The sequence below is a fragment of the Rattus norvegicus genome, chromosome 7 (assembly GCF_036323735.1).
Source record: "Rattus norvegicus strain BN/NHsdMcwi chromosome 7, GRCr8, whole genome shotgun sequence".
Classification (NCBI taxonomy): domain Eukaryota; kingdom Metazoa; phylum Chordata; class Mammalia; order Rodentia; family Muridae; genus Rattus; species Rattus norvegicus.
Window position 1 is genome coordinate 68888247 of NC_086025.1, and position 24975 is coordinate 68913221.

The window sequence follows — 24975 nt, forward strand, 5'->3', positions numbered from 1 at the left end:
AGCGCTCAAAGCTTCCAAAGTATTACATGATTACATATAAGTAAAAACTGTCTATTTTTCTGAACAATAGAAGTAAGCCGCTCTGCTATTGCTGGTGGGATTCTGTTACATTTATTTGTTTATTCTGTCTTTATGTGGATGGGCACATGTAAGTGCCACAGCGTGTGTGGACATTAGTGAAGAATTTGCAGGACTTCGTTCCAGTTCTGGGCTCCAGGGGTCAAACTCTAGTATTCAGCCTTGGCAGCAAGCACCCCAACCTACTTAACCATCTCACTGGCCCCTGTTTTATTGTTTTTTATTAACTCTCTAAGAGCAATAGTTTATTTTGATTGCATGCTAAACTTTTATGAATCGATTACATTAGGGAAAACTTGCTCCTCGTGAGGTTTGGTTGTTTTTGCTTTGTTTTGTCTCCCCGTCAAGTTTTTTTTTTAATTTTTTGTTTATTTTTAACACTTCAGATTTTATTCCCCTCCCTTTCCGTTCCCCCGACAGTTCCACATCCCATACCTCCTCCCCAGCTCCCCCACCCCAACCCGGTCTCCACAAGGATGTCTCCATCCCTCCCACCCCACCAGACCTCTATACTCCCTGGGCCTCCAGTCTCTTCAGGGTCAGATGCATCTTCTCTGACTGAACCCAGACCCGGGAGTCCTCTGATTTATGTGGGAGGCCTCATCTCAGCTGGTGCATGCTGCCTGGTTGGTGATCAGGTGTCTGAGAGATCTCAGGGGTACAGGTTAATTGAGACTGCTGGTCCTCCTACAGAGTTGCCCTCCTCCTCAGCTTCCTCCAGCTTTTCCCTAATTCAACCAGGGGGGTCAACAGCTTCTGTCCATTGGTTGGGTGCACATATCTGCATCTGACTCTTTCAGCTGCTTGTTGGGTCTTTTGGAGGGCAGCCATGATAGGTTCCTTTTTGTGAATGCCTATAGCCTCAGTAATGGTGTCAGGTCTTAGAGCCTCCCCTTGAGCTGGATCCCACTTGGGGCCTGTCACTGGACCTTCTTTTCCTCAGGCTCTTCTCCATTTCTATTCCTGCATTACTTTCAGACAGGAAGAATTATGGGTCAGAGCTTTGACTGTGGGATAGCAACCCCATCCTCACTTGCTGCCCTGAAGGTGGGCTCAATAAGTTTCCTCTCCCCACTATAGGGCATTTCATCTAGATCCTCCCACCCCCTTGAGTCCTGAGAGTCTCTCACTTCCCAGGTCTATGGTACATTCTGGAAGGTCCTCCCAACCTCCTTCCTCCCAAGGTCGCCTGTTTCCATTCTTTCTGCTGGCCCTCAGGGCTTCAGTACTGTGCCTTCACCCCATACTAGATCAAGTTCCCCTCTCCCGCACCCCATCACTGTCAGTTTTTAGAATGACTTGTCCTGAGAGGCAGCAGGTTGGGGATGTGGAGTGGACGACAAGCAAGGAGGCTCCTGATTGCTCTGTGCAAACTTCAGAGTGGTGTGTAACAGACGCCTTTGCTGGGCAGGGTTTGGGTTTTATTCTCCTTACCTCTCTCCATGGTATAGACTTTTTCTTTTCCACTTTCAATGACTCTTGCTAGAAAAACAGAAACCACTCCCACTGAAGTCTACTTGTTCCCCAGTACGAATTTAGGACATGTAGCTCTACTTGTAGCTTTTATGTTATGAATTTGACTGAATCGTCTAAATAATAACATTTCCAAAACTCATCTTTTCCACATCACACTCTTTCTACATGACGATCTACTCCCTAGGACATTGGTCACCACCACATAACAGTGGGCAGGGCAGTTGGTCATTCTAACTAAGAAAATGTGCCTCCCTATAAATGTCTGAAGAGTGCTTTAAAGACTTAAGAACTAGAACTAGCTGTGAGAACATTCTTTGTTCTCTTAGCTACCTAGAGCCTGAAAAATGAGCTCCGTGAGCAGAGCTGTGCTTTGATATGTTCATCTGGGAGGTCAGCATCATGCTTCCATACTTTATGGCTGCTCTTGTGATAAGTCAAGGAAGTATACGGTTAAGACTGATTGGTACCTAACTACTGCAAGTTATTATTTTAGGCAAATTTGATATGACAAGATATAAGGAGAGAATAGTGATCACCGTCAAAGATATTCATGAGTTTTTTCTTTGTGTGTGTGTGTGTGTGTGTGTGTGTGTGTGTGTGTGTGTGTGTGTGTGTGTGTATTTTTCCCTGTGCTGGGGACTGAACCCGGGCCTTGCGCTTGCTAGGCAAGCGCTCTACCACTGAGCTAAATCCCCAACCCCGTGTGCCTATATATTATATACATGGGTACTTTTGCATTCCACTAGGCTATAATGTTTAGATAGATAGCCACTTATGAATATGATTTTCTTGATAAAATAAATACTGTCATTGTCTTTATTTCATTATAGTTGAAGAAATACTTTAAAATTCTAAGAACTTATATATTTTATGAACAAAATTTATTATGTATAATAACAAAAATTACGTTTACTAGTCTTTTGAGTTTAAACTTATGTATATTTAATCCATGTTTTTTCAAAAGTAGTTCACATTGGTATGTGCCAATTACATTATTATTCTTGCTAATTTGCTTTATGGATATGGGAAGTGTAATCAGTCATATTTAAAGTGGCATTTTTTATCCATAATGAAATCTTTTAAGGTAAAAGAAGCCTGATGATCCCTATGGATAGTCAGGCATATCCTGTACCTTTGAATTTATGTTCTTTTCATATGTTCATTGCTTGACTCTTCAACAGAAGGTCTTGCATGACATCCTGTATCTCCAACTACACTAGGAAATTTGTCCTTCTTTAGAAGATTAATACTACCCTGGGTCTATGCATATGACGGAGTCTGTCCTTCACTTTGCCTGCTTGAGGAGAGAGGTCATATGATATTTTTGCTCTCCAATACCCGAGGTAGTACTAGTGAATGAAAACCATCCATAAATGGTTTTTGAAAGAAAGAGACTTATCTAATTTATTGAGTCAGTTTCCCGGAAATGATGGCCAGACTAAAACTTTGTCTGTATATTCACTGTACGCCAATTTCTATGGATCTGTAAAGACTTGTGGATGAGCAGGGTAAAGCCAATGAGAACCTGTGATGTTTCTGGTAAGAAATTAAGACACAGTACCTTGAATTGGTCCTTATCAGCTCCAGCAACCTCAAAGATGCAGTGTGTCCCAGAGGCCTAGAAAAGTTCCTTCCATGTGCACAACCTGAGATGCTTTTACTAAGTGCAGGAGGAAATCTGTGTATCTGATTTTGAAGTTCAAAAAAGGAGTGCCTTTCAGCTTGAGTGGCTAAGACAGGTTTTGGGCTCTTGCTTTTCTAGGAAGTGTAATGAGTGGGTTCTGATGAAGGGAGATCTGGGAAACTTTGAGGAGATAAACTGATAGCATATAAAGGCCTCTGCAGTGTAAAGGCAAGAAACTGCTCTGCAGAAAGAGCCAGAGGCCAGAATTGGGGCTAATTCCTTAGAAATTTGCAGACAAGTTCATTTTGATGAGTCCAAGCTACCCTCTTAGGACATTTACCCAAAAGTGCCTGAGGTTAGTCAAGCTTACTGTTAGAGTGTGTCATACAGTCTGCCCGTTCTCAGGAGGGGACTGTGCAGCCATGTGTGTGTCCTGCATATGTAGTTTTATAGCTCTTCGTTCTCCTTCCCGTCAGAATTAGCAATCTCCAGGCTGTCTCCCTGTCTCTCAGCATCTCTGTAGAACACTAGTGTGGTCTTGGCATCACGTCTGACACTGGTGCTTTATGCTGAGTTAATTGAGTGTGAAGACAAACTCAGGGTTTTCTGAAAGCTATGGAATTTGTTCATCATGAGAAAAATACATTTTTTAAAACACATTTCAAATCTTTGGTGGCAACCCAAGGTATTAACTAATTTTTTGTTACAATTCTGAGTTTCCTGAAGTCAAGAACTGTGTGGGATTTTCTGATCATGATCCCCAACTTTCTCTTTTCATGAAAGCAATTCATTAATACTGATAAAGCATAATCTATAGGATAACAAAATGACGTAATAATACATTTATTATTTTATACACACTTATTTGTGTGTGAAGAGGCATATATGTTAATAGCTACTTTATCAACAAGTGTATTTACCCTACTGAAAGTTAATGACCTAATTGTTGAGCTTTAACATATGCTGTGAATAGTAGACTGTTTAGAATGAAGTTCTTGAATATTTAGAGATAAAATTAAAATATGAATTTAGGGTTTAGATTAGTTTTATTTTTTTCACTATTTTAGTAAAGTTGTCTGTATTTAGGTTAGGTTTTCCCCAGAAGTTTTTAATATATCAGTATCACTCTTCTTTTGGGAAGAATGTGATCTTGAAAGATGTCATACTATACACCTGCATTTGCTTGAAACCTGGTAGCTTGATAAATTGATAAGATAACTGGGTCATATGTTAAGTTTTCTGAAAAACCAACCCAAACAGAGAACCTAATAAAAGAATGTTACACATTTCCTTTTAAACACTAAAAAGAATTTCTCAGGGCTCTTAAATTACCATATTCTGATACCAAGGGAAAATAAAATCTGGACTTAGAGTTTTGTTTGTACTTGGAGGTTTTCCGGACAGGAAGGGAGTGTTGATGCAGTGCAGTAAGCCACAATACCAGTGGGGCATTACAGGTGAAGACTGCAGCTGTGCCCTCTCCACAGTGCAGTGCAGCTGCATGCCGGAATGCTTCCTGGGCAGAAATGGAGTTTGCTTAACTTTGTTTCCCAAGAGTAGATCATATTAAAATGTTATAAAATCATGATTTCCTGCATTTGAATACTTGTGGTTTCTCAACTGGTTCCAATATTATAAGGGTGTGTGTGTGTGTGTGTGTGTGTGTGTGTGTGTGTTTCCATATCCATGCCCATGTGACTTCCATTAGCTGATGATGTATAAAAGCTTTTCCTTCTTAAAATAAAAAAAGAAATAAATGGCAGATACATGTTTTTAAAAAAGCAGAAGCATTAGACATTTAAAACATTTACATTTTACCTCATTAAATGGTAGATGTTTACAATGAAGTGGAAACACAAAATAAGCAGATTTCGTGGTCAAAATACATTTTTATTACCTTTTAAAAACTATGCTCATTTTTCATTATTCTATGTGATTAATATGTCTCCTTCTCTACATTAAAAAGACAAGTAAGCCCAAATATATGTATGACTACAGATGCCTATCATTGTATAGGAGCATGTATGACTACAGATGCCTATCATTGTATAGGAGCATGTATGACTACAGATGCCTATCATTGTATAGGAGCTTGTTTTCAACATCTCTGCTGCTGTGTGCTCATCATGATTATATTCATGCCTCATCAGTGAAAGGCAGCAGAAACTTTCAAAGTAAAGGTAAGAGCTCCTGGGAATTTTCAAAGCTATATTTCCGATGAGCTCTATGCTCAGGACATTGTTTATAATCAGGACCAGCACTTTAACCTGCGTCCATGAGGTTCTGTATAAGGAGGTCAAGGCTAAGGTAGAATTGACGTATGCCCAAGCAGGTTCAAGAGCCTTTAGCAAACAACTAGAAGCTTATTGGTACCCAGTCTTTCAGGAAATGTCTGCTTAATTGTGAAGTAACCACTGAGCTAACCAAGCAGAGACTCTAATGGCTACAGAACTGTATTAGTAAGATTTTCATTATTGAAACAAAATAACAGAGGCAGATCATTTATAGAAATACCAGTTTTTACTCAGACCAGAGATTTGGAGGGTCAGGGGCATAGTAGTAGCATTTATTCCGGTATAGCGAAGGTTCAGGTCATCACATTTGAGTACAGAAACTCGAGAGAGTGAAGGCCAGGACCTTATCCTTCTGAAGGTGACCAGTGACCTAAGGGCCATGCTCCACATTGAAAATTCAGCAGCTTTGTATCACACTGGGGACCAAGGTCACCCCATGTTACAGGGACAAAGAACATCCAAATCCTAGCAGAGACTGCAAACCTCACCGTCTAGTTCGTAACTAGCAGCAAGCACTGATGCAGTGGGAATGACAGAAGGCCACGTAGAAGGACCAGATCTGATTCTCACGGTTGGTATTGTTTATTACTATTTAAAATATTAAAATATCAAGCTTTCACCAAAAACTCATTAGAAATGCAGAGATGAGAAAGTAAGGCCACAGCCTGGAGGTGAAGGCAGTCAGTAGAAATGTCTTTGAAGAACCCTCGATGAACACTTGAGGCAGGAGAGGAAGGCAAGGAGAGAGGACACAAGACTGTGCCTTCCTGGACTGAGCTGATAAACAGCAGCACCTTTCCTGCTTTTACACAGCACTGGGACCGGAGCTGAGATTCTCATGCTCACACTGAGCTCTCCCCATCCAACTAGTCAGACACACCATCCCCTTTAAATGTGTACAGGAAATAGTGTGTCTAAGGAAATAAAAGGAGGAGTAAGGATGATGGCTCACCAAATAGATAATACTCAGAAAGGGAAATATAGATAGAACACTTTCTATCTGAAATGTTTAGGATAAGAAGTATTTCAGATTTTGAGGCTGTATATTATTTGAATATAAATGAAGTGTATTGGAAATGTGACCAAAACTTAAAATATGAAACTCATGTGTATCTGATATATGCTTCATACCTGTGGCCTGTAGTAACTTCCCACAATACATTTACTAATTATGTGCTCTGTGTGCCCTGTGCTATGACTGCACCTATCACAGAATTACTTGTCGGGTTTTCTGCTCTGCCAGCACTTCAGCCCTAAAACAGTTCTTAATTGCAGAGTATTTTAGGATTTCATATTGGATATGTTTATCTTGTGAAAAAATTATAACAAATGGAAATTCTTGAATTGGAAAATATAATCACTAAATACATTCAGTAGAAGGGGCTCCATGGCAGACTTCAGCTAGCTTAGAAAGACTTGATGCCTGAAGATGTGTTGGCCAAGATTATCAAGTCTGCATAACATGAGGTGAAGAGAAGGAACAAATCAGACACCTGAGACAGACCATCATGTGTACTAACACATGCAGAATGGGAGTCCTGAGCAAGAGAGAAAAGGGAAGAAAAGATCTGATTAAATGAAGACTGATTTACACAAGCCTTTGTGTATCTAAGAGGCTCCTTGAACTCCCTGTGAATACACTTACACATAGCCATATAGACATTTGTTAGGATTAACATCTGATTTCTTATCAAATACCATGGAGCTAAGAAGCAGGAGAGTACATTCAAAGTGTTGAAAGAGGATTTTGAACTGCCTGAATAAAGTTTAAATGCCTAAGAGAAATAACAAAATCATATATATACTCTACATTGTTTTTGCTTCCAAAGAATCAACTTTTTAAAAACCCGAAAGTACATAAGAACACATAATGAAGACATAAGGACACATAATGAAGACGTAAGGACACATAATGAAGACATAAGGACACATAATAGCTGGGGCTGCATGCACAAGACCTGCACAAGGGTAAACCAGCCAAACATGCAGCATGGGCAGGGGCAGACCCATAAAATCTCATCCTTAGCTGAAAAGCTGTTCATAATTAATTGATGGCCACTCGGGGAGGAAGAGTCAGTGTTCTTTAGGGATACAGCCTGTGGAGTACAGTCACACAATGGAGTACAGTCACGCACGGACAGCACCAGGTGCCTAGTGTGCTTGGTGGATTCAAGAGAGAGAACACACATGATGTTGGGGACGGGGTGGCAGTGGAGAGACAGGGTGGATTGGATCGAAATCAATATGTATTGTGAAAGTCTCGAGAATAAAAAGGAACTGTAAATGGCAAATGACATATAATATTTTTCTTCTTTAAATGAAAGAGCATAGTTTTTATAGCCACTAATTATGCATCTCTGAGCAAGTTCCCTTACACCAGTCACAATTAGCTTACCTTTAAAATGGAAATATTTTCCTTATTAAGCTAATAATAAGAAATAAGCTAATAATAACAAATGTTGGAACTGCAAGGTTGCTTAGTGAGTAAAGGAGACTTAGCACAGTCCTGACAACCTGAGTTCCTTTCCCAGATTCCACAAATTAGGAGAGAGCTGCCTCGTGAGTGTGGTACTCTGTTCTCCACACTAACACGTACACTGAAGGAAGGAGCATGTGAGTTGAGGGAGCATCTTCTTTGCTGTATTTTCCTTCTGCTCATCAGTTATCTGGACATCCTCAGAGACTGGTATGCTGGGAGGAACAAGGGAAGTAACAATATTGTGAGCAAGCGTCAGTCCCTGAGTCGGGAGTGGAGGAGGCGTGGGTGCACCTGGCAGCACAGGTGTACAGGAAAGACAAGACCGTCTGCCCCCTTCACCTAGGTGCTGCAGTGGGACTGAGCCCACAAGGCAGTCATTGCCTCACTTCAGCAGCACTGCACAAAGAAGTGGGAGCTGTTCAGCACGAGGACAGACAGGGAGTTGTAGCTGCTAATAGACTTGGCAGCACTAGTAAGTAATAAAAACAAATTAAGTGCCAGAATATTCTTTGTACCAAAAATATTTTTAAATGGCCAACACACATGCAAATCTTCCCAAATTAGCCATCAAGTGGAAACAAATTGTGAAATAACATTTTAAATGCATAAATAGATGTGCTTTTACCAACTGGCAGATATACAGCATAAAACATACTCATATGCAAAGGCCACATATGCTTAGAGTGCAGTTTATTATGTATGGCTGGCTAATTTTTTAGGTCCTGTCAAATAGTGAATAGGAAAACAAAATGTAATAAAAAAATATAATCTTGACAGTCACTTGAAATGTACCATGTGCTCCATGTGGAATGTCTTCCAGGGAAACCAATTTACTTGTTCCCACTTCCCATGACTCAGTACTAGATAGTCAGGCTCTCTAAACTATTTTTTGGCAACCAACCTTTCTTGGAATAGTCATCTTTCTTTCAAGTTATTCAGCACAGGCATTAGTAATAAATCCTTTGTTAAAGATATATAACTAAAAATCACTCACATGGTCTCTTTCAAACCTAAAAGCTCATACTAAAATTATTTTAAATAGATCACACAAAACAGAGCCAACTCTTTCTTGGGAATAATTAATTGCTACCATATGAAGCTGTAAGAACAATGTGACCATGTTCAATTGTTAGTTTTCTTATGTCACTACTTATCTAGAAACTAGCTAAAGGTGTCAGCTTTAACTGGGAGACAAAGGAAGCGAGTGCGCAGAAAGTGGGGTTCTTCACAGATGGGCCCATGGCAAACCTTTCTAAATGAGAGAACTGCTGCACTGGGGTGATGTAGACTAACACAGCACTAAAGCCGACACTGGTATCTCTTCACCAGCTAACTCTGTTCATTAATTGGGAGTGTGAGTAGTACAGGAGGGTGAACCGCAGCTGTATTAAATCATTTGAAAACGTTGCTCAGAATATGCTACATGCAAGCCCCTAAGCTGCTACAGTTTCATGCCAAGAACATAGCATGCAAAAAAGTCTGAAAGAAGGAGCTATGGGTTCATTTTAAAACCTCAGCCATTGACCCTATCTCTTGTACGTCAAGACTCAGTTGCAACACAGCCCTTGCTTTCCCTCCTCCCCTTCACCATCTCACTGAGGTTTATCCCTTCCTGTCTAAAGACTGGTTTGTCTCTATTCTTCTCTGTCCCCCAGTCAGCTCCCTATTTCAGATTCCTGACTTCGTCACTAAAAGCACATAAATAAACCAGACCTCAATAGTCACTGTGCTTCCATAGCCCCTGCTGGAGGGGTAGGGCGGGATGACCTGGAGTGAGTTGAGCATCAACACAGTCAACACCTTGCAGTCTCTGCAGTGTCTGGATCCTCACTGCTCCTACTAGAGTGGCTTATTGGTGTTTCCACTTCAGTTTGTCCAGAACTCAGGATTACCCTTCCTCTACCCTACACATACTACCTGACATGGTGTCACCCTCTTATCTGAGCAGTCTGGACTGACGGTTAGGTCCCAGGAGTCTCCCCTGCTACCCCAGCTTTTAACATCTCGACCTTAAATCTCCTAGTGGATTGTCTTCCCTCCACACTTGCTGCTTAAATTCACTTTCTATATTATCTAGAATCTTTTTTTTTTTTTTGGTTTTTTTTTTTTTTTTCGGAGCTGGGGACCGAACCCAGGGCCTTGCGCTTCCTAGGCAAGTGCTCTACCACTGAGCTAAATCCCCAACCCTCTAGAATCTTTTAGAAGTGTAAATTTTGCTGCATCTTTTCTATATCCCCCAAATGGCATTAAGATAAAATTAATTGCTTTGGCTTTAAAACAATTTAGTTCTATTAGACTTATTTTACAAATTAGGGATGTATAGTTTATACTCATTAAGTTGCCCAAAAGCTGTGGTTTATTTTCCAGGACCAGGATTTTTTTCCTCTCTTATAGATTTTTCCCCCATAATATATACTGATATGGTTTCATGCCCCCCCCGCCCCTCCCACTTCTTCTTTACCTCTCTCCTTCTGCATCCAACCCCATTTTGGTCTCTCATTTGAGAAAGAAAACAGGCTTCTAAAAGATAAATAATAAAATATAATATACTAAGATAAAACAAAAACTAACACATCAAAATAGGGCCAGGGAAACAGAAGAAAAAGTGCCCAAGAAAAGGCACAGAATACAGATACAGATGCAGAGACCCACTCACAGGGTACTCGAGAATCTCATAAAAACACTAAACTGGGAGCTGTAATATACACCCAACAGACCTGTAGGGTGAAAGAGAGAAAAATTATCAATAAAAATAAGATAAAGTTAAAAGAAAGAAACCCTGACGTGACATTATAAGACAAGGATCCTCCAAAGGTGCCAAGGTCCAGGATCTGTCCCACAAGGAACACTGGCGAGGTTTTTGTTTTGAATGTTAGAATGAAGTGATAATATAAAGACCATCTGAACACTAAATAAAACCACCTTTAAAACACTAAGAATGTGTATTAGCTTGTGTTTTAGTGTGCTGAGGGTAAATATACCTACTCCTCTTTTTCATTAACGAATGCTTTGCAGCTTCATCTATGTGTAAACTTGGTGTCACCCTCCCCTTTCACATCCATTTCCTGCTGAAACCTTTCTTCTTCCAAGAGTATCTCCTACATTTGTGTCTTCATTTTGTGTAAAACCCACTGAGTTTAATTATAGTTGCTTATATGAACATAGCTGAGAGGTTATTTACTGGACTGTGAGTAACTTAGCAGTGTCTACACCCCTGAAAAAATGACACTTCTTGCACTAGCAGCCAGTAACTACCAGTAGTCCCACAGGCCACTGCTGACAGAGCCTGTCTTGTACAGTGGTGGACAGGGAACCATAGCCACATTGAGGTGATGAGCACTGCAGTTGTGCTATGCACATCTCCCCATCTTGCGGCTCCTCCCACTTCTGTAGATGCCCCTTCTAGAACTGAGCAGTCCAGTACTGCCTATTCTCAGCACTTCGGCCAGTTATGAGATTCTCTTTTTTATTAATCACTGTTACTGTACTAAAAAGCTTCTCTGATGAAGGCCGAATACAACATGTACATTTAAACAGTGGGTAGAAGACATAGGTTGATACAATGACTATTTAACAAGACACTATTTTTTAGCTTCCTTTTTAAAAACTTTTTATTCTTCGGTTGGTTTCACATCATGTTCCCCAATCCCACTCATCTCCCTGTCCCTTCATATCATCATCTGCGCTTGTAACCTACCTCCCCTAAAGAAAATTTTAAAAAGTAAAAAGTGTGTGTGTGTGTGTGTGTGTGTGTGTGTGTGTGTGTGTGTGTGTACATCATTGTGGAAGCTATAGTGTGTCAGTGTTTCCATCAGTATACCCTTCAGTCCATGCATCTTCAAGACAATATTAATAATAGTAAGCCTGCCCCTCAGCACCTCCCCAGCCACAAGCCCTTGACCAGGTTTACAAAACCAGGCATGAGTTTGCTCTTGTGGCGAAATCCTCAAATCAATCAGAAGGCAGTGGTACCCCATGAGGAACCCTCAGATCCAATCAGAAAACAGTGGGTCACCCCTGACACTTAGTGCCACTATTGCCCAGAGGACTTAGTGCAGCTGTCATAAATAAGTGAGACTGTGGATAACCTTTTCTCTCCCAGCTCCCTGAATAGCACCTTCTGACCTTTTGAGAACCAACCAATAGAAAGAAAGCTCTCCAGTTAGCTGCATCTTGATTTCTTTATGTCTATAGCCAAAGGGTTTGTGCTGAAGTCAAATATATTCTTAACTTTTGTAAATATATGAATAAGCATATAATTTAAATGTTTTCAACAAGATTTCATGTGAATTATTAATTCTCTCCATTGAACAATAAAAATAGGACATATAACTGAAAATTTTGACAAGCACATGGTTGTCATGTAGTAGAGCCTATTTCTATAGTAGTTTTCTGTTATTTCCAGAATTTTCTGAGTCTTTGGATATTCCAGTTGAGGGGTGTTAACTGTTGAGCCAGCCCCTGACCAGTTGTGAGTTCCACACTTTTCTTTAGCACTCCTCATTTTCTAAACTTCACAGTTGTTTTCCCTCCGTCCCTAGTGTTGGGCAGCCGTTTTTCATTCCCACACTGCTTCCAGATTGGACAATCTCAAATCGCCTCTGATTCCATTAGAACTGACTGCTGTTCTTTCCTTCTGATTCTCAGTATGACAGCCAGTTTTCATTGGTTATTATGTGTTAACTTTGATGTAGAACTTCTGGTTCTGGGCCAGAAACATATTTTCAACTATATTGAAGATGTAAACCTCTCTACCAAGAATGTAGAACTTTACATTCTGCTATCTGAAATATGTTAATGTACTTTTGCAAAAGTTTCCACCAAGATTCTTACACACCTTTCTAAGATTCCTATGCACCCATTCCCACATTCTTTCTGCCCCTAGTTGTGGGTCCCTTAATCTAAAGAGCAGGCTCGCTGCTTTCTGAAAAAACTCAAAGAAAGCATTTGATTTGGGCTTTAAAAGACAGGGAGGATTTCGACACAAGAGAATAATAAAATCAGTATTTCCGATTGGAGAGGATACAGAAACAATGACCCAAAGAGGAGAGGCTGTGGACAAGCTTACATGAGTAGCAAGAAATGAGAATTACTGTCTCATTTTGTTTCTTGATTTTCTTACTGTTTTGTTCTTTTAGCACAGGTTAGCCCTAAACTCCCTATGTTCCTGATAGCTAAGACTGACCTTGGACTTTGGTTATCTTTCCTCTACCTTACAAGTGCTGAGGTTACATGTGCATACCACCATGCCTAACTAACACTGAATTCCATGAATATGCTACCTTTAAGTTCCCCAAACATATGCGTCTGCTTCAGCGTACTCATGAATCTTCATTTCTCTTCTTCCTCATCCAGCGTCACCCCCTCACACATGCACAGTCAAAATCCTGCACTTATGGGGCATGAGAGGTGAATCAGTGAGCTATTTGCTGTCTGCAGTGGCTAGCTTTCTGTCAACTTGACACAAGCTTATCTGAAAGAAGGAGCCCTCACTTGAGAAAATACCCCCATAAGATGAATCTATAAGGCACTTTCTTAATTTTCTTAATTGATGGGGGAGAACCCAACCCATTGTGGGTAGTGCTATCCCTGGACTACTGGGCCTGGGTTCTCTAAGCATGAGCAAGCCATGAGGACCAAGCCAGTTAGCAGTAAGTACTCCTCTATGGTCTCTGCATCAGCTCCTGCCTCCAGGTCCCTGCCTTGTGTAAGTCCCTGCCAAGGCTTCCTTCAATGATGGGCTACAATATGGATCTATAAGCCAAATAAACCCTTTCCCCGCAGTCTTGCTTTTGGTCATGGTGTATTATTATAGCAGAAGTAATGTTAAGACACTGACCATGCCTGAGGACCTGAGTTCAGATCCCCAGCACTAATGAAAGGCTGTTGTAGCTACTCCTGTAATACCCACGCTACAAGTAAAGACAGGAGAATCTCTGTGTCTTGCTGGCCAGCCAATCTAACCAATCAGATTCAGTGACTGTGAAAAGTGATTAAGGACAGCAGTTGATACTGATCTCTGTCCTTCACATTTTAGGTAAGAGTAAAATACATTAGAAATCACTTAGGAAGGAAGGAAGGAAGGAAGGAAGGAAGGAAGGAAGGAAGGAAGGAAGGAAGGAAAATAGCAAGGAAGGAAGGAGAAGGGAAGAAGGAAGGAGAAGGCAGGAAGAAAGGAAGGAAGGGAGACAGGAAGGATGGAAGTAAAGAAGACAGGAAGGAAAACAAGAAGGAAGGAAGAAGGCAGGAAGGAGAAGGCAGGAAGATAGGAAGGAAAGAAGACAGGAAGGAAGAAGGCAGGAAGGAGAAGGCAGGAAGACAGGAAGGAAAGAAGACAGGAAGGAAGAAGGCAGGAAGGAGAAGGCAGGAAGATAGGAAGGAAAGAAGACAGGAAGGAAGAAGGCAGGAAGGAGAAGGCAGGAAGATAGGAAGGAAAGAAGACAGGAAGGAAGAAGGCAGGAAGGAGAAGGCAGGAAGATAGGAAGGAAAGAAGACAGGAAGGAAGACAGGAAGGAAGGAGGAAACAGGAAGGAAAACAGGCAGAAGGAAAGAAGATAGGAAGGAAAACAGGAAGGAAGGAAGGAAAAGTTTACTTCGGAAGCTTTTTTTTTTTTTCAGATCTTATTATGGCCTCAAAACTGATTTAAATGCTAAAACAAATTTTAAAGTAATATGCCCTTCCTTCTCCTGAGGGTCTCAAGAGTCTAGTGTCGTCTAATATGTAAGAAGTTAAGGGTTCAGGAGGCACAGACTAGTAGAGACGACAGGAAAAGGTAGTATCAGCTCTGAGAAGGGAGTGCTTCCCAAACAGCAAACGCATTTCACGAGGGTACTTTTTTAAGACAAATAGGATTAGCCACATGTCATCTTAAAACTAAAATGTTAAGTTTAACAACATATCCTGTGCATCTTTTGTGTATCTTGTATTTGTTATTTATTTTAATCATTCTGTGTTAATCCACTCTATAAATCTATAGCAGTTCCCACTAATAGATGTTTGAGTTGTTTCAACTTTTCCTATTAATCCTCTTGAAGTACATGTACAAACATAATAAAATATATAAGAGAGACACACATGTACATACCATCAGTAACAGTGAAATCTAAATATCAGAAATAAGCACTTAATTCACAGTACCTAGGAATGTGGGGGTTTTCACTCACCTGTGCAAAAAGCAGAGTATCAATCTTCTTAAACTGCCAGGTTAATGCATATATTAATTAATAAATACATAGATTAATATTAATTAATTTCATTGTTACATATTTGCTTAATTCATATTTGTTAAGTATCAATAATGGTGACTTTTCATGTCTATGGGACAGTTTTATTTGTTCTATGAAATGGTTGCTGTTAGGATCTGTTCTTTAGCCCTATGAAAGCTGGTAAGTGTTTTATGAGTGCTGTGGAAAGTGTAAGACTCCACGATCACAAATAAAAGACAACATTACCGACAGTCCGGCAACCAGCGTGAGCACCACGTTTGCCTTGGGCTCCCCTTGTCTTCCACCAAGGGCCATGCAGAAAGACTTGAGGATGCTGACCTGGGGACCTCAAGCACAGCTGCGCTGTGGAGCTTGACTGGTGTGCTCTGTAAAGCACATGTGCCCACTCTTCATGTGCTTCCCATGCTTTGGAAGAGCTCTCCTGAACCAATAGTCCCAGTCTGTCTTTAAGTCTTGCCTGTCTTAGCGTGCATTCTTTTTATATTTAATTTTTATCAATGAAGCTTTTTTTCTAACTCTTAAGTTTTGTTACATACATAGTGATATTTTGTTCTTTCAAAATCAACATTAACAACTTTCTTTCATGTTCTCACTTTGTAGCTTCTCCAATTTATCCTAAGTTTACTTTTGTAGGAGCAATGGTGATCTCTTTGGCATTTCCATCTTTCCGCTGCTTGACTGAAAGTGCTCTTTTACTACAGAGGAACTTTAATCAGTACTTGCCTCTCACCATTCCTTTAATGTATTAGCATGTTAACTCCAGCCTTGCCTGCTCTCACCGTGGGTGTTTTTACTATTGAGTCTTTTTTTTAATGATTCTTCTAGAGTAAACCGGGTTAATGAAACTGGTGCTCCTAAAGCACCGTCTTTTATACCTTTTTGTCTTCCTATCAAGTCTTCCTTGACAGTTTAATTTACATTTCAACAAGTACACTGTATAGTAAAAATTAATAAATTAATTTTTACTTATTTATTTTATGTGTATGGTGTTTTGCCTGCGTGTGTGACTGTGCATAGTGTACATGCGCGGTACCCTTGAGGGTGAGAAGTCAGGGTCATCTCCTGGAGTTAGAGCTACAGAGAGTTGTGAGCTGCTGCCATCTTGGTGCTGGAGTCTGGACATGTTAATCCCGCAAGAGCTCTGAACCACCTCTTTAGCTCCACAGTTTCCGACTTACAACTTTTAATGGTTTCTTTATTTTCCTATAGGTCCCTTGTAGTTTGGAATATTGGGATGAACTCCAGAAGGTTTTTGTTGCGTTTCAAGAATTCAGTCTGTCTGAAAGCAAAGTTTGTGAATTGCAGTTGCCAGATATCAATCTTGTACATGACCAGAAGAAACTGGTGTCCTCAGATCTGTGGAGAATCGTCCTAAACAACAATCAAAATACAACAGATGACCAAAGGTAACAGAGAGCCAGATGAGAGGAGCAGCGAATGGTTCAGCAGACATTTCTCTTCTCCTGTGCCTCTTCACTAGGCTAAGTGTGGTTATCTAATACTAGCCTGTGCCTGAATTGTAGATAAAAGGAAGTAAAGCTCACTGCCCTTTCACTCATAATATAGCCTAAGAACCCTTGCAAAAGAACCTCTTCCTCTTCCCTAATTGTAAAGTAAAAATAATGAATGAAACCAAACAAAAAAAAATCCATTATCCTGAACCCAAAAATCAGAGGAAATAGCTCAGTATCTTGACAGAGTAATTAATGTTATAGAGATAAACTAGGCAGGAAAAGGAAGATTACATAGATGTAACTGTCTACATCTAAAATCAAGGTTTTCAAATATGCTCATCATGAAAGATTTTTTTAACTCTAAGAGGTAAACCTGCAGACAGTAGGCAAGCATGGCCAACCAAGTTCAAAGAGCTGACGTTTGCCCCATGAGGTCACATTGGTCACAGTTTCAGAAGCTGTAGGCTTCAGGTATTCTGAATCATGCCTCCAGAACTTCTTAGTCCATATTATACTTCTACATTATGTCCATTTCTGGTATTTGCCTGCTTGGTGTATTTTTAAACTTAAAGAAAAATAACTTCAGCAAATATCCAGCATGTCTTCTGCTTTATTTCCCTGATAAGCCTCTCTGCTTATACTTTTGTGACAGTTAAAGAATGTAAACCTCAATCAGGGCCCTTTCCATGGCCTGTGTGTGCTGTAAGCCCACCTGTGCTGTGAGCGTGCCATGAGGCCCTGCTGTTCTTTCCTTTCACTGTCTCACCTCCCAGTCCTCTTCATGATCAGCCTTAGTGCCTGCTGCCTTAGTTCCTGGTCCACTCCCTTTTCTCACTGGATCACACTAATACACCACTCCATTGTTTTGTTTTGTTTATGTAACTTTAATTCTGTCCATATGTAATAATCATAACACATTGTGTTGTTTTGATGTCTACTTTATGTTTTAAATAGTGACAAATGATTTTCTTTGTTTGTGTTAATAATGTGTACTTGTTGGAGCTCTTACACTGAAGTAACTCTAGTTAGCATTTTGGTCTGTAGTGTCTTTCATAGACTACATTGTATGTTTCATAATAGTAATGTTTTTAACCTTAAACATTCTATTTCCAGGTCATCTAGGCTCTTTAAAAATAATTACCTTCCAATATACCATATTGTCAGTGAAAGCATGTGTAAGAAGCAGGGTCTTGATTTTACTACAAGTCAAAGAGCACCAACTCTCCAGGGAATTAGCAAATGTAGAGGAAGATTGTTTCCTCAAAGGAGAGGTTACCTCATCAAAATCCAGGAGATTTCAGAGAATAAGCTGGAGGCAGTTAAGCTAATTTTTTAAAACTGTTTTATTAGGAGTATCCAGTTAGAAATTATTTCTTGATTTGAATTGTGGAAGAGTGTATTCTCACCAGGGGAAGTCGTTCTCTACACAAGGCCAGCTCCTCTGACACTGAAGCACTCAAACATTTCTATTGTAACTTTGGCACTGTTGAAGTGTGAAGCCCTTAGAAGACAGAAATATATGCAGCTCATCACATGAAAGCACTTTTTCATTGAGCTGTTGACATTGCGGTCACACACCTTTGGGCAGGGGGTGTGTGCAGAGTGGGGCGTAGGGGATTCACATTACCTAATATTTTGAAATTCCTCTTATTTTAAATTGTTTGGGATAAATAACTTTTCAAATAGAAATTGATATTAAAGAAATTTAATTATAATTGGTTTAGAATTTAACATAAGAAATCATAATTAATATTGAATTAAGTTGGAAAAAGCAAGTCTAATCTCAAAATGGAGGGCCATGAGACAAAGGAAGCAGAGCAGTTGAGGAACTCTGCTCTGAGTTTTGGAACCACAGAGGGATGTTTAAGAGAGCATGCTGATATGTAAACCACACAAAGATCAAACAAAGAGAACTTCAGACCAATTTCCCTTATGAATATCGACTCAAAAATACTCAATAAGATTCTCACAAACAAAATCCAAGAACACATCGAAATGATCATCTATCATGATCAGGTAGGCTTCATCCCAGGGATGCAGGGATGGTTCACTATATGAAAATCCATCAATGTAATCCACCACATAAACAAACTCAAAGAAAAAAGAAAACACATGATCATCTCATTAGATGCTGAGAACACATTTGACAAAATTCAACACCCCTTCATATTAAAAGTCTTAAAAAGATCAGGAATTCAAGGCCCATATCTAAACATAGTAAAAGCAATATACAGCAAATCAGTAGCCAACATCAAACTAAATGAAGAGAAACTTGAAGCACTCCTACTAAAATCAGGGACTAGACAAGGCTGCCCACTCTCTCCCTATTTATTCAATATAGTATTCCAAAAGTCCTAGCCAGAGCAATCAGACAACAAAAGGAGGTCAAAGAGATACAAATTGGAAAGGAAGAAGTCAAAATATCACTATTTGCAAATGATATGATAGTATACTTAACTGACCCCAAAAGTTCCACCAAAGAACTACTAAGCCTGATAAATAACTTTAGCAAGTGGCTTTAAATAAAATTAACTCAAACAAATTAGTACCCTTCCTCTACTCAAAGAATAAACAGGCTGAGAAAGAAATTAGGGAAACAACACCCTTCACAATAGTCACAAATAACATAAAATACCTCAGGTTGACTCTAACCAAGCAAGTGAAAGATCTGTATGACAAGAACTTCAAGTTTCCTGAACATTGGCTTCTGCTCTAAGATCACGAATCAACAAATGGGACCTCATAAAATTGAAAAGCTTCAGTAAGGCAAAAGACACCATCAATAGGACAAAACGGCAACCAACAGATTGGGAAAAGATCTTTACTAATCCTACATCAGACAGAAGGCTAATATCCAATATATTCAAAGAACTCAAGAAGTTAGACTCCAGAGAATCAAATAACCCTATTAAAAATGGGGTACAGAGCTAAACAAAGAATTCTCAGCTGAGGAATCTCAAATGGCTGAGAAATACCTAAAGAAATGTTCAACATCCTTAGTCATCAGGGAAATGCAAATCAAAACAACCCTGAGATTCCACCTCATAACAATCAGGATGGCAAAGATCAAAAACTCTGATGACAACAGATGCTGGCCAACCATTGAACTGAGAATGGGGTCCCCATTGGAGGAGTTAGAGGATTGAAGGAACTGAAGGAGTTTGCAACCTCATAAGAACAACAATACCAACCAACCAGAGCTTCCAGGGACTAAACCACCATCCAAAAGTACACATGGACAGACCCATATGTAGCAGAGGATGGCCTTGTTGGGCACCAATGGAAGAAGAAGCCCTTGGTCCTGCCAAAGCTAGACCCCCCCAGTGTAGGGGAATGTCAGGGTGGGGAGGCGGGAAGGGGGGTTGGGTGGATGGGGGAACACCCTCATAGAAGAAGGGTGAGGGGAGATGGAATAGGGGATTATGGATGGGAAACTGCTGCCAATCGTTTTTTTGCTAACCCATGTCTGCTACTCTCTGTTAGATTCTCGAAAGGGACAGTAGATGTTTTCTACCTCACACTTTAGCATTCTTAACTCAGGTTACAGAACAGCTGAGTGTCATGTCTGAGCAAACTACAGGTGGCTGCTTTTGTTCTGCTCTTCGGGTTTTACAACCCAGAAGCCCATAAACTTCAAGTCACTTTCTTTGCTGCATTGTTTTGTTTTTTTCCCCATCCAAGTTTTTAGAGCAAAAGAATAAGTCACTTATTGAACCTTTAACTGGCTGGCACTCTTCTTGATTGTACCCTATATATTTTGCTGGGTGAAGCCAAGGATAATTGAGGGGTCATTGTCCAAAATAATGCAGAAGTGTATCATAGTTGCTCAGTGCAAGCATCTCACTTCCCAAACTAATCCATTTAAATAGTGTTGCATCCCCTAAGAACTTAAGCCATACCCGTCAGCCCAAAAAAGTGATGTGAGCTATAGTTTGTTTGGAAGGCCCGGAGTTCCTCTCCTGTGTCCACCCCGATAGCACATCAACTCTCCGTCTCCAGGAGATGATTCTGTTGCATGGTGTTTAAATGGCAGTGTGTCACCAATTGGGTTGTGGATTTTTGAAAGCCAAGGGCTTACTTCTTCCGAGACGGATGCCTTCAACTCTTCATGTTGGCCAGATGACCACAGGATGTAACTTCGAGAGGATAGGCAAGTGAAGTGAGAATTCTCATAGCGTGATTGCCCATCCAAAGATTACATTCTTTGTACATGGCTATAATTTTATGCCACTTAATACAATATCAGTAGGTCTTCAATAACGAGTCTAGATGACCTCACAGAATGTAAGTATGGACAATATAGAGACATGAAACAACCTTGAGACGTTTGCCATGACACAGGAAAGGTTAGGATTTCCAGCAGCCAAGGCATGCTCAGAATTGTGTCCCCTTTACAATAGTTCACCAAACCGTCCATAAGTTTTGTGAAAAGAGTTATAGGCAAAAACGGGATTTGATCTAAGTCAACATGTGTGGAGGCTGAAGAGTAATTTGAAAGTTTTCTGCAAATATCTGTAGCATATTCAACATAAACTGAATTTATAAGTAAAACGCTCTTGTGTGACAGTAGTACATGAGAGTTAATGATTAGTATATTGATTGTAGGAGTTTCAGTACTGGCTTTAAAGGCCTTTTATAAAGACAATGTCCTTCTGTGATATTGGGAAATGGAGGTTGCTTAGCGTCTTTTGTTTTCCACAGCTCTGCAAGTGAATCTGGTTCTCAAAGCACCTGTGAGCCGCTTGTAACTCCAACAGCCCTGGCTGCTTGCACCAGAGTCGACTCGTGCTTCACCCCGTGGTTTGTCCCATCCCTCTGCGTGTCCTTCCAGCTCGCTCACCTGGAGTTCCGTCTTTGCCATCACCTGGACCAACTCGGCACAGGTAGGCGTCATTTCTGCATCAAGGGAACACCTACTTAGTGTCATTTGTCATAGTCCTGCATGTTTCCCACACGGCACCTCAGCTGCCAGCACGGGCACTGGACACCCCAGAGTTACTAAGGCTGATGAGTGCAGCAGGTGTGGCCCTACTCCTCAGTGAGTGGCACTGTAGTGACATGCTTTGTTAGACCTGTTTTCTAAGAGAATTTTCAAGAAGTGTTTTGTTTTAGCTGCAGGTTTTGCTGTTGTACCAATTAAGATCTTTTTGAAAAAAATGCATATTTTAGTCTGTATCCTACATTAGTGGAAAATAGATCCCAAAAGAACTTGTAATTTATCACCTGTATTCAAGGTACCTGCTCTATAAAAGATGGGCACATTCTCATTAAATTACAAGACTCATATTTTTACACATTTAAAAGGAATATAAATTCCCCACGTAGCAAAAGTACGCTCCTATAAATCCCCAGTGTTACTTGCAATTATTTCTCTGGTTAATTCAGTGTACATGAATTGGAGAAAGGGGAGATTAAACCTGGACCAGCTGCTGTTAAGCATCTTGCTTTCTCAGCAAGAATGGAGTTTCCCTGCTTTTCCTAGAGTCGTGTTTTTTTTGTTTTAGAGATTTTGTTGGTAGAGAGAGAGATTTAGATGGTCATCTCCTCGTAGTTGTTACTGTGATCAAACATTTTTATCTATGGAAGAGAAAGTAACCTTTGAGCAATGTTCATTAAGAGACCTGACTGAACAAAACAGTGTATTTTCAGATGTCAAATGCTACTTCAAAGGTTTTTAACATTTTTCACAGCAGTTATTTAAATCTATTACTATCAAATACTAAAGTTAAGAACAAAGTGAATCGGGGCTGGGGATTTAGCTCAGTGGTAGAGCGCTTACCTAGGAAGCGCAAGGCCCTGGGTTCGGTCCCCAGCTCCGAAAAAAAGAACCAAAAAAAAAAAAAAAAAAAAAGAACAAAGTGAATCATTTACACATCACCTCACTTGTTTCCATGAGGGATTGACACATCTTAATTGCTATTTTTCTTATTTTCTTAAAAGCTTCACCACAGCACCTACAGCCGTTCGTTTCTGATAAAAATGTCCCATCTGAACTGGAATACATGATCATTTCCTTCAGAGAACCGAACCTGTATCTTCAGCAGTGGAACAGTGCTCCTGTCTGCCGGGAGATCCGGTTCTCATCGCAGGTGGATTGTAAACTTCTGGAATGCAGAAACGTCACGATGCAAAGTGTGGTGAAACCCTTTGGCATCTGTGGGCAGATGGCACTTTCCAGCAGTGGAGGGCAGAAGCTGCTGGATTGTACTGTGATCCTGGACTCCGTGCTTGTCAACTTTGGGCAGCACGTAGTTCATTCCCTGAGCACTGCAATTCAAGCATGGCAGCAGGTATGCTCACTGCAGAAGCGCCGTGCCGCATGTCCACCTTACTGCATACTCCATGTTACCACTGAAGTACAAGTGAGACCCAAACCCGAATGTGAGGGATGAAGGGTCTGAGACCACTGTGTTTACAAATGTGACACGGGTGGTCTCTTTACAAAGCTCTAAAGATCGTGGGTTGACACACTCGCCAGAGTCATGGCATCTACTTACATAAAGTAAGGCACTGTTCTCTTTACAGACTCTGGAGGTCATGGGTTGACACTTGTGTCAGGGTCGTGCCATCTTCCTAGGGCCCGTTCACCACATGTAGGTGGGGAGTAACTTATTCCCAAGATTTCTTTTTTGAAGTACTATGGTTCTGTTTAGCTATGAAGTATTGTGGTTCTGCTTCTACTTTGCTATGGACCAGACTGTCTGAATGTCCACTGTAGAAATAAAGGACTTAAATTAAGCCTTCCAGATTCTCAAACAAAAGCATGAATGAACCCTAGGCTAGAACATGGAAAGAAAGCAGCCTTGTTTTCCTTTGCAGACATCCTGCCTTTTAAATTCACTAGAAAGCACTACAGAATGGATTCTTATATTCATAGAGAATTATAATAACTTTGATAATTTTCTCTTGTATCTTTTATAAGAAATTCCTCACATCAGAAAACAGACAGAATATAAGGCAGTTGTAAATGGCAGACTTAGAATGGGAAAGCGACCTGCTTGTGCTATCTCTGAATGCAACATTCCCACAGAACACTTGGAGAATAGCACAGCAAACAAACCCCTCTGCTGTGCTGATTTTTATTGTTGCCCTCAAATTTAGTTACCATTTAAGCTAAGACATGTGTCGCCATTTTGTTCATATTCCACAGAGTTGTGTGGAGATGGCTTCCCAGGACGAGTCCTTCTGTGTTGAGCTCTGTCAGTGGCAGGCACTAGAAGGCGTGGGAGGACATCTGCTCCTGTAAAGAAGCTTCCTAGGGACAAGGAAGAGAACTTAGGGGGGATTTTTATGAGAATATCTTAAGGATCTTTATGGAAAAAAATTTTATGAAATAAGTAGTTCTAAATTTTTCAAGTTTTCTAACCAAAAATGCTTATGAGAATTAGGTTTTATAGAAATAAAATTGAATGTTTGCTTTACATGCATGAAGACCTATACAAGACTTAAAAATTAATTGCTTGACGTGGTACTGCAATAGCAAAGGAAAAGAAGATAACACATCTGGTTTGTATTTGAAGTCTTTTTTAAGGGCATTCCATGGTTTTCGTGTTGCAAAGGACATGCGTAAAATAAGAGCTAGTGTGATCGAAATCTTTGCAGCTGGTTCAAATAGCAATGTGAAAAAAACTTCCATAGCTCCAATTTCTAGGGTTTTTTTCATATTTGAACAATGCATTTAATAAAAAACAAACGTAGAAAATAGAGAAGATTTCTTGATAGAGCGTTTAAATCCAGGACATTTGTGCCTTAGTATCAGAGCTTTATAAGCGAACTCATATGTAGCAACTACTGCAAAATGGCCTTCAAACATGAGTTTCTTACAGAGAAAAATATTCTCCTAGACACAGCTATACACATAAATAAAATATGGTACATAAATATTTAAATGTCTGAAACCACATCAGACTGTGAATGACTGACTGGCTAACACAGTGCCTTGAAGGAATATTCCATTAAGTAGAGCCATGTGTCCCACAGCAGATTGCTGACAGGTACATTCTGTGAATAGTTGGTTCTGATTCATACAGGGATTTGGCAGTGTTAACATGAGCCACAAGAGGATATGCTTCTGTAATTGTTGCTATAATTTTCTTGTTTCCTCCCATGTCAAGGGTACTTGCCACCAAGTTTTAATGTGGTAGGCATCGGACCCTGTGTATTCTAAAGAAAATATGAAAGTACACAACTTTGAAATCAGAGGACATTTGCCATTGTAACAGGCTGATAAAGGCCTCTTATGCTCATTTTTTTTTCTGTCCTGAATGTAGTTTATTTTCTTTAGAAGGAAGTTTATTCTGAATTTTATTGTATGTTTATAATGCTGACATATAGTGTAGTTAT

General features: G+C 40.1%; 1 protein-coding gene across 12 annotated transcripts in view; it reads left to right on the forward strand.

Annotated features, from left to right (window-relative positions):
* The window catches only part of Vps13b (vacuolar protein sorting 13 homolog B), a 576579-nt gene that overhangs the window by 451251 nt on the left and 100353 nt on the right, over positions 1–24975 (forward strand). For all 12 annotated transcript variants that reach the window (XM_039079215.2, XM_039079218.2, XM_039079219.2 and 9 more), the window contains 3 exons: positions 16388–16584; positions 21334–21515; positions 22573–22922. In XM_039079215.2, the coding sequence (XP_038935143.1) occupies positions 16388–16584; positions 21334–21515; positions 22573–22922 (729 nt within the window). The remainder of the gene's footprint in view (positions 1–16387; positions 16585–21333; positions 21516–22572; positions 22923–24975) is intronic.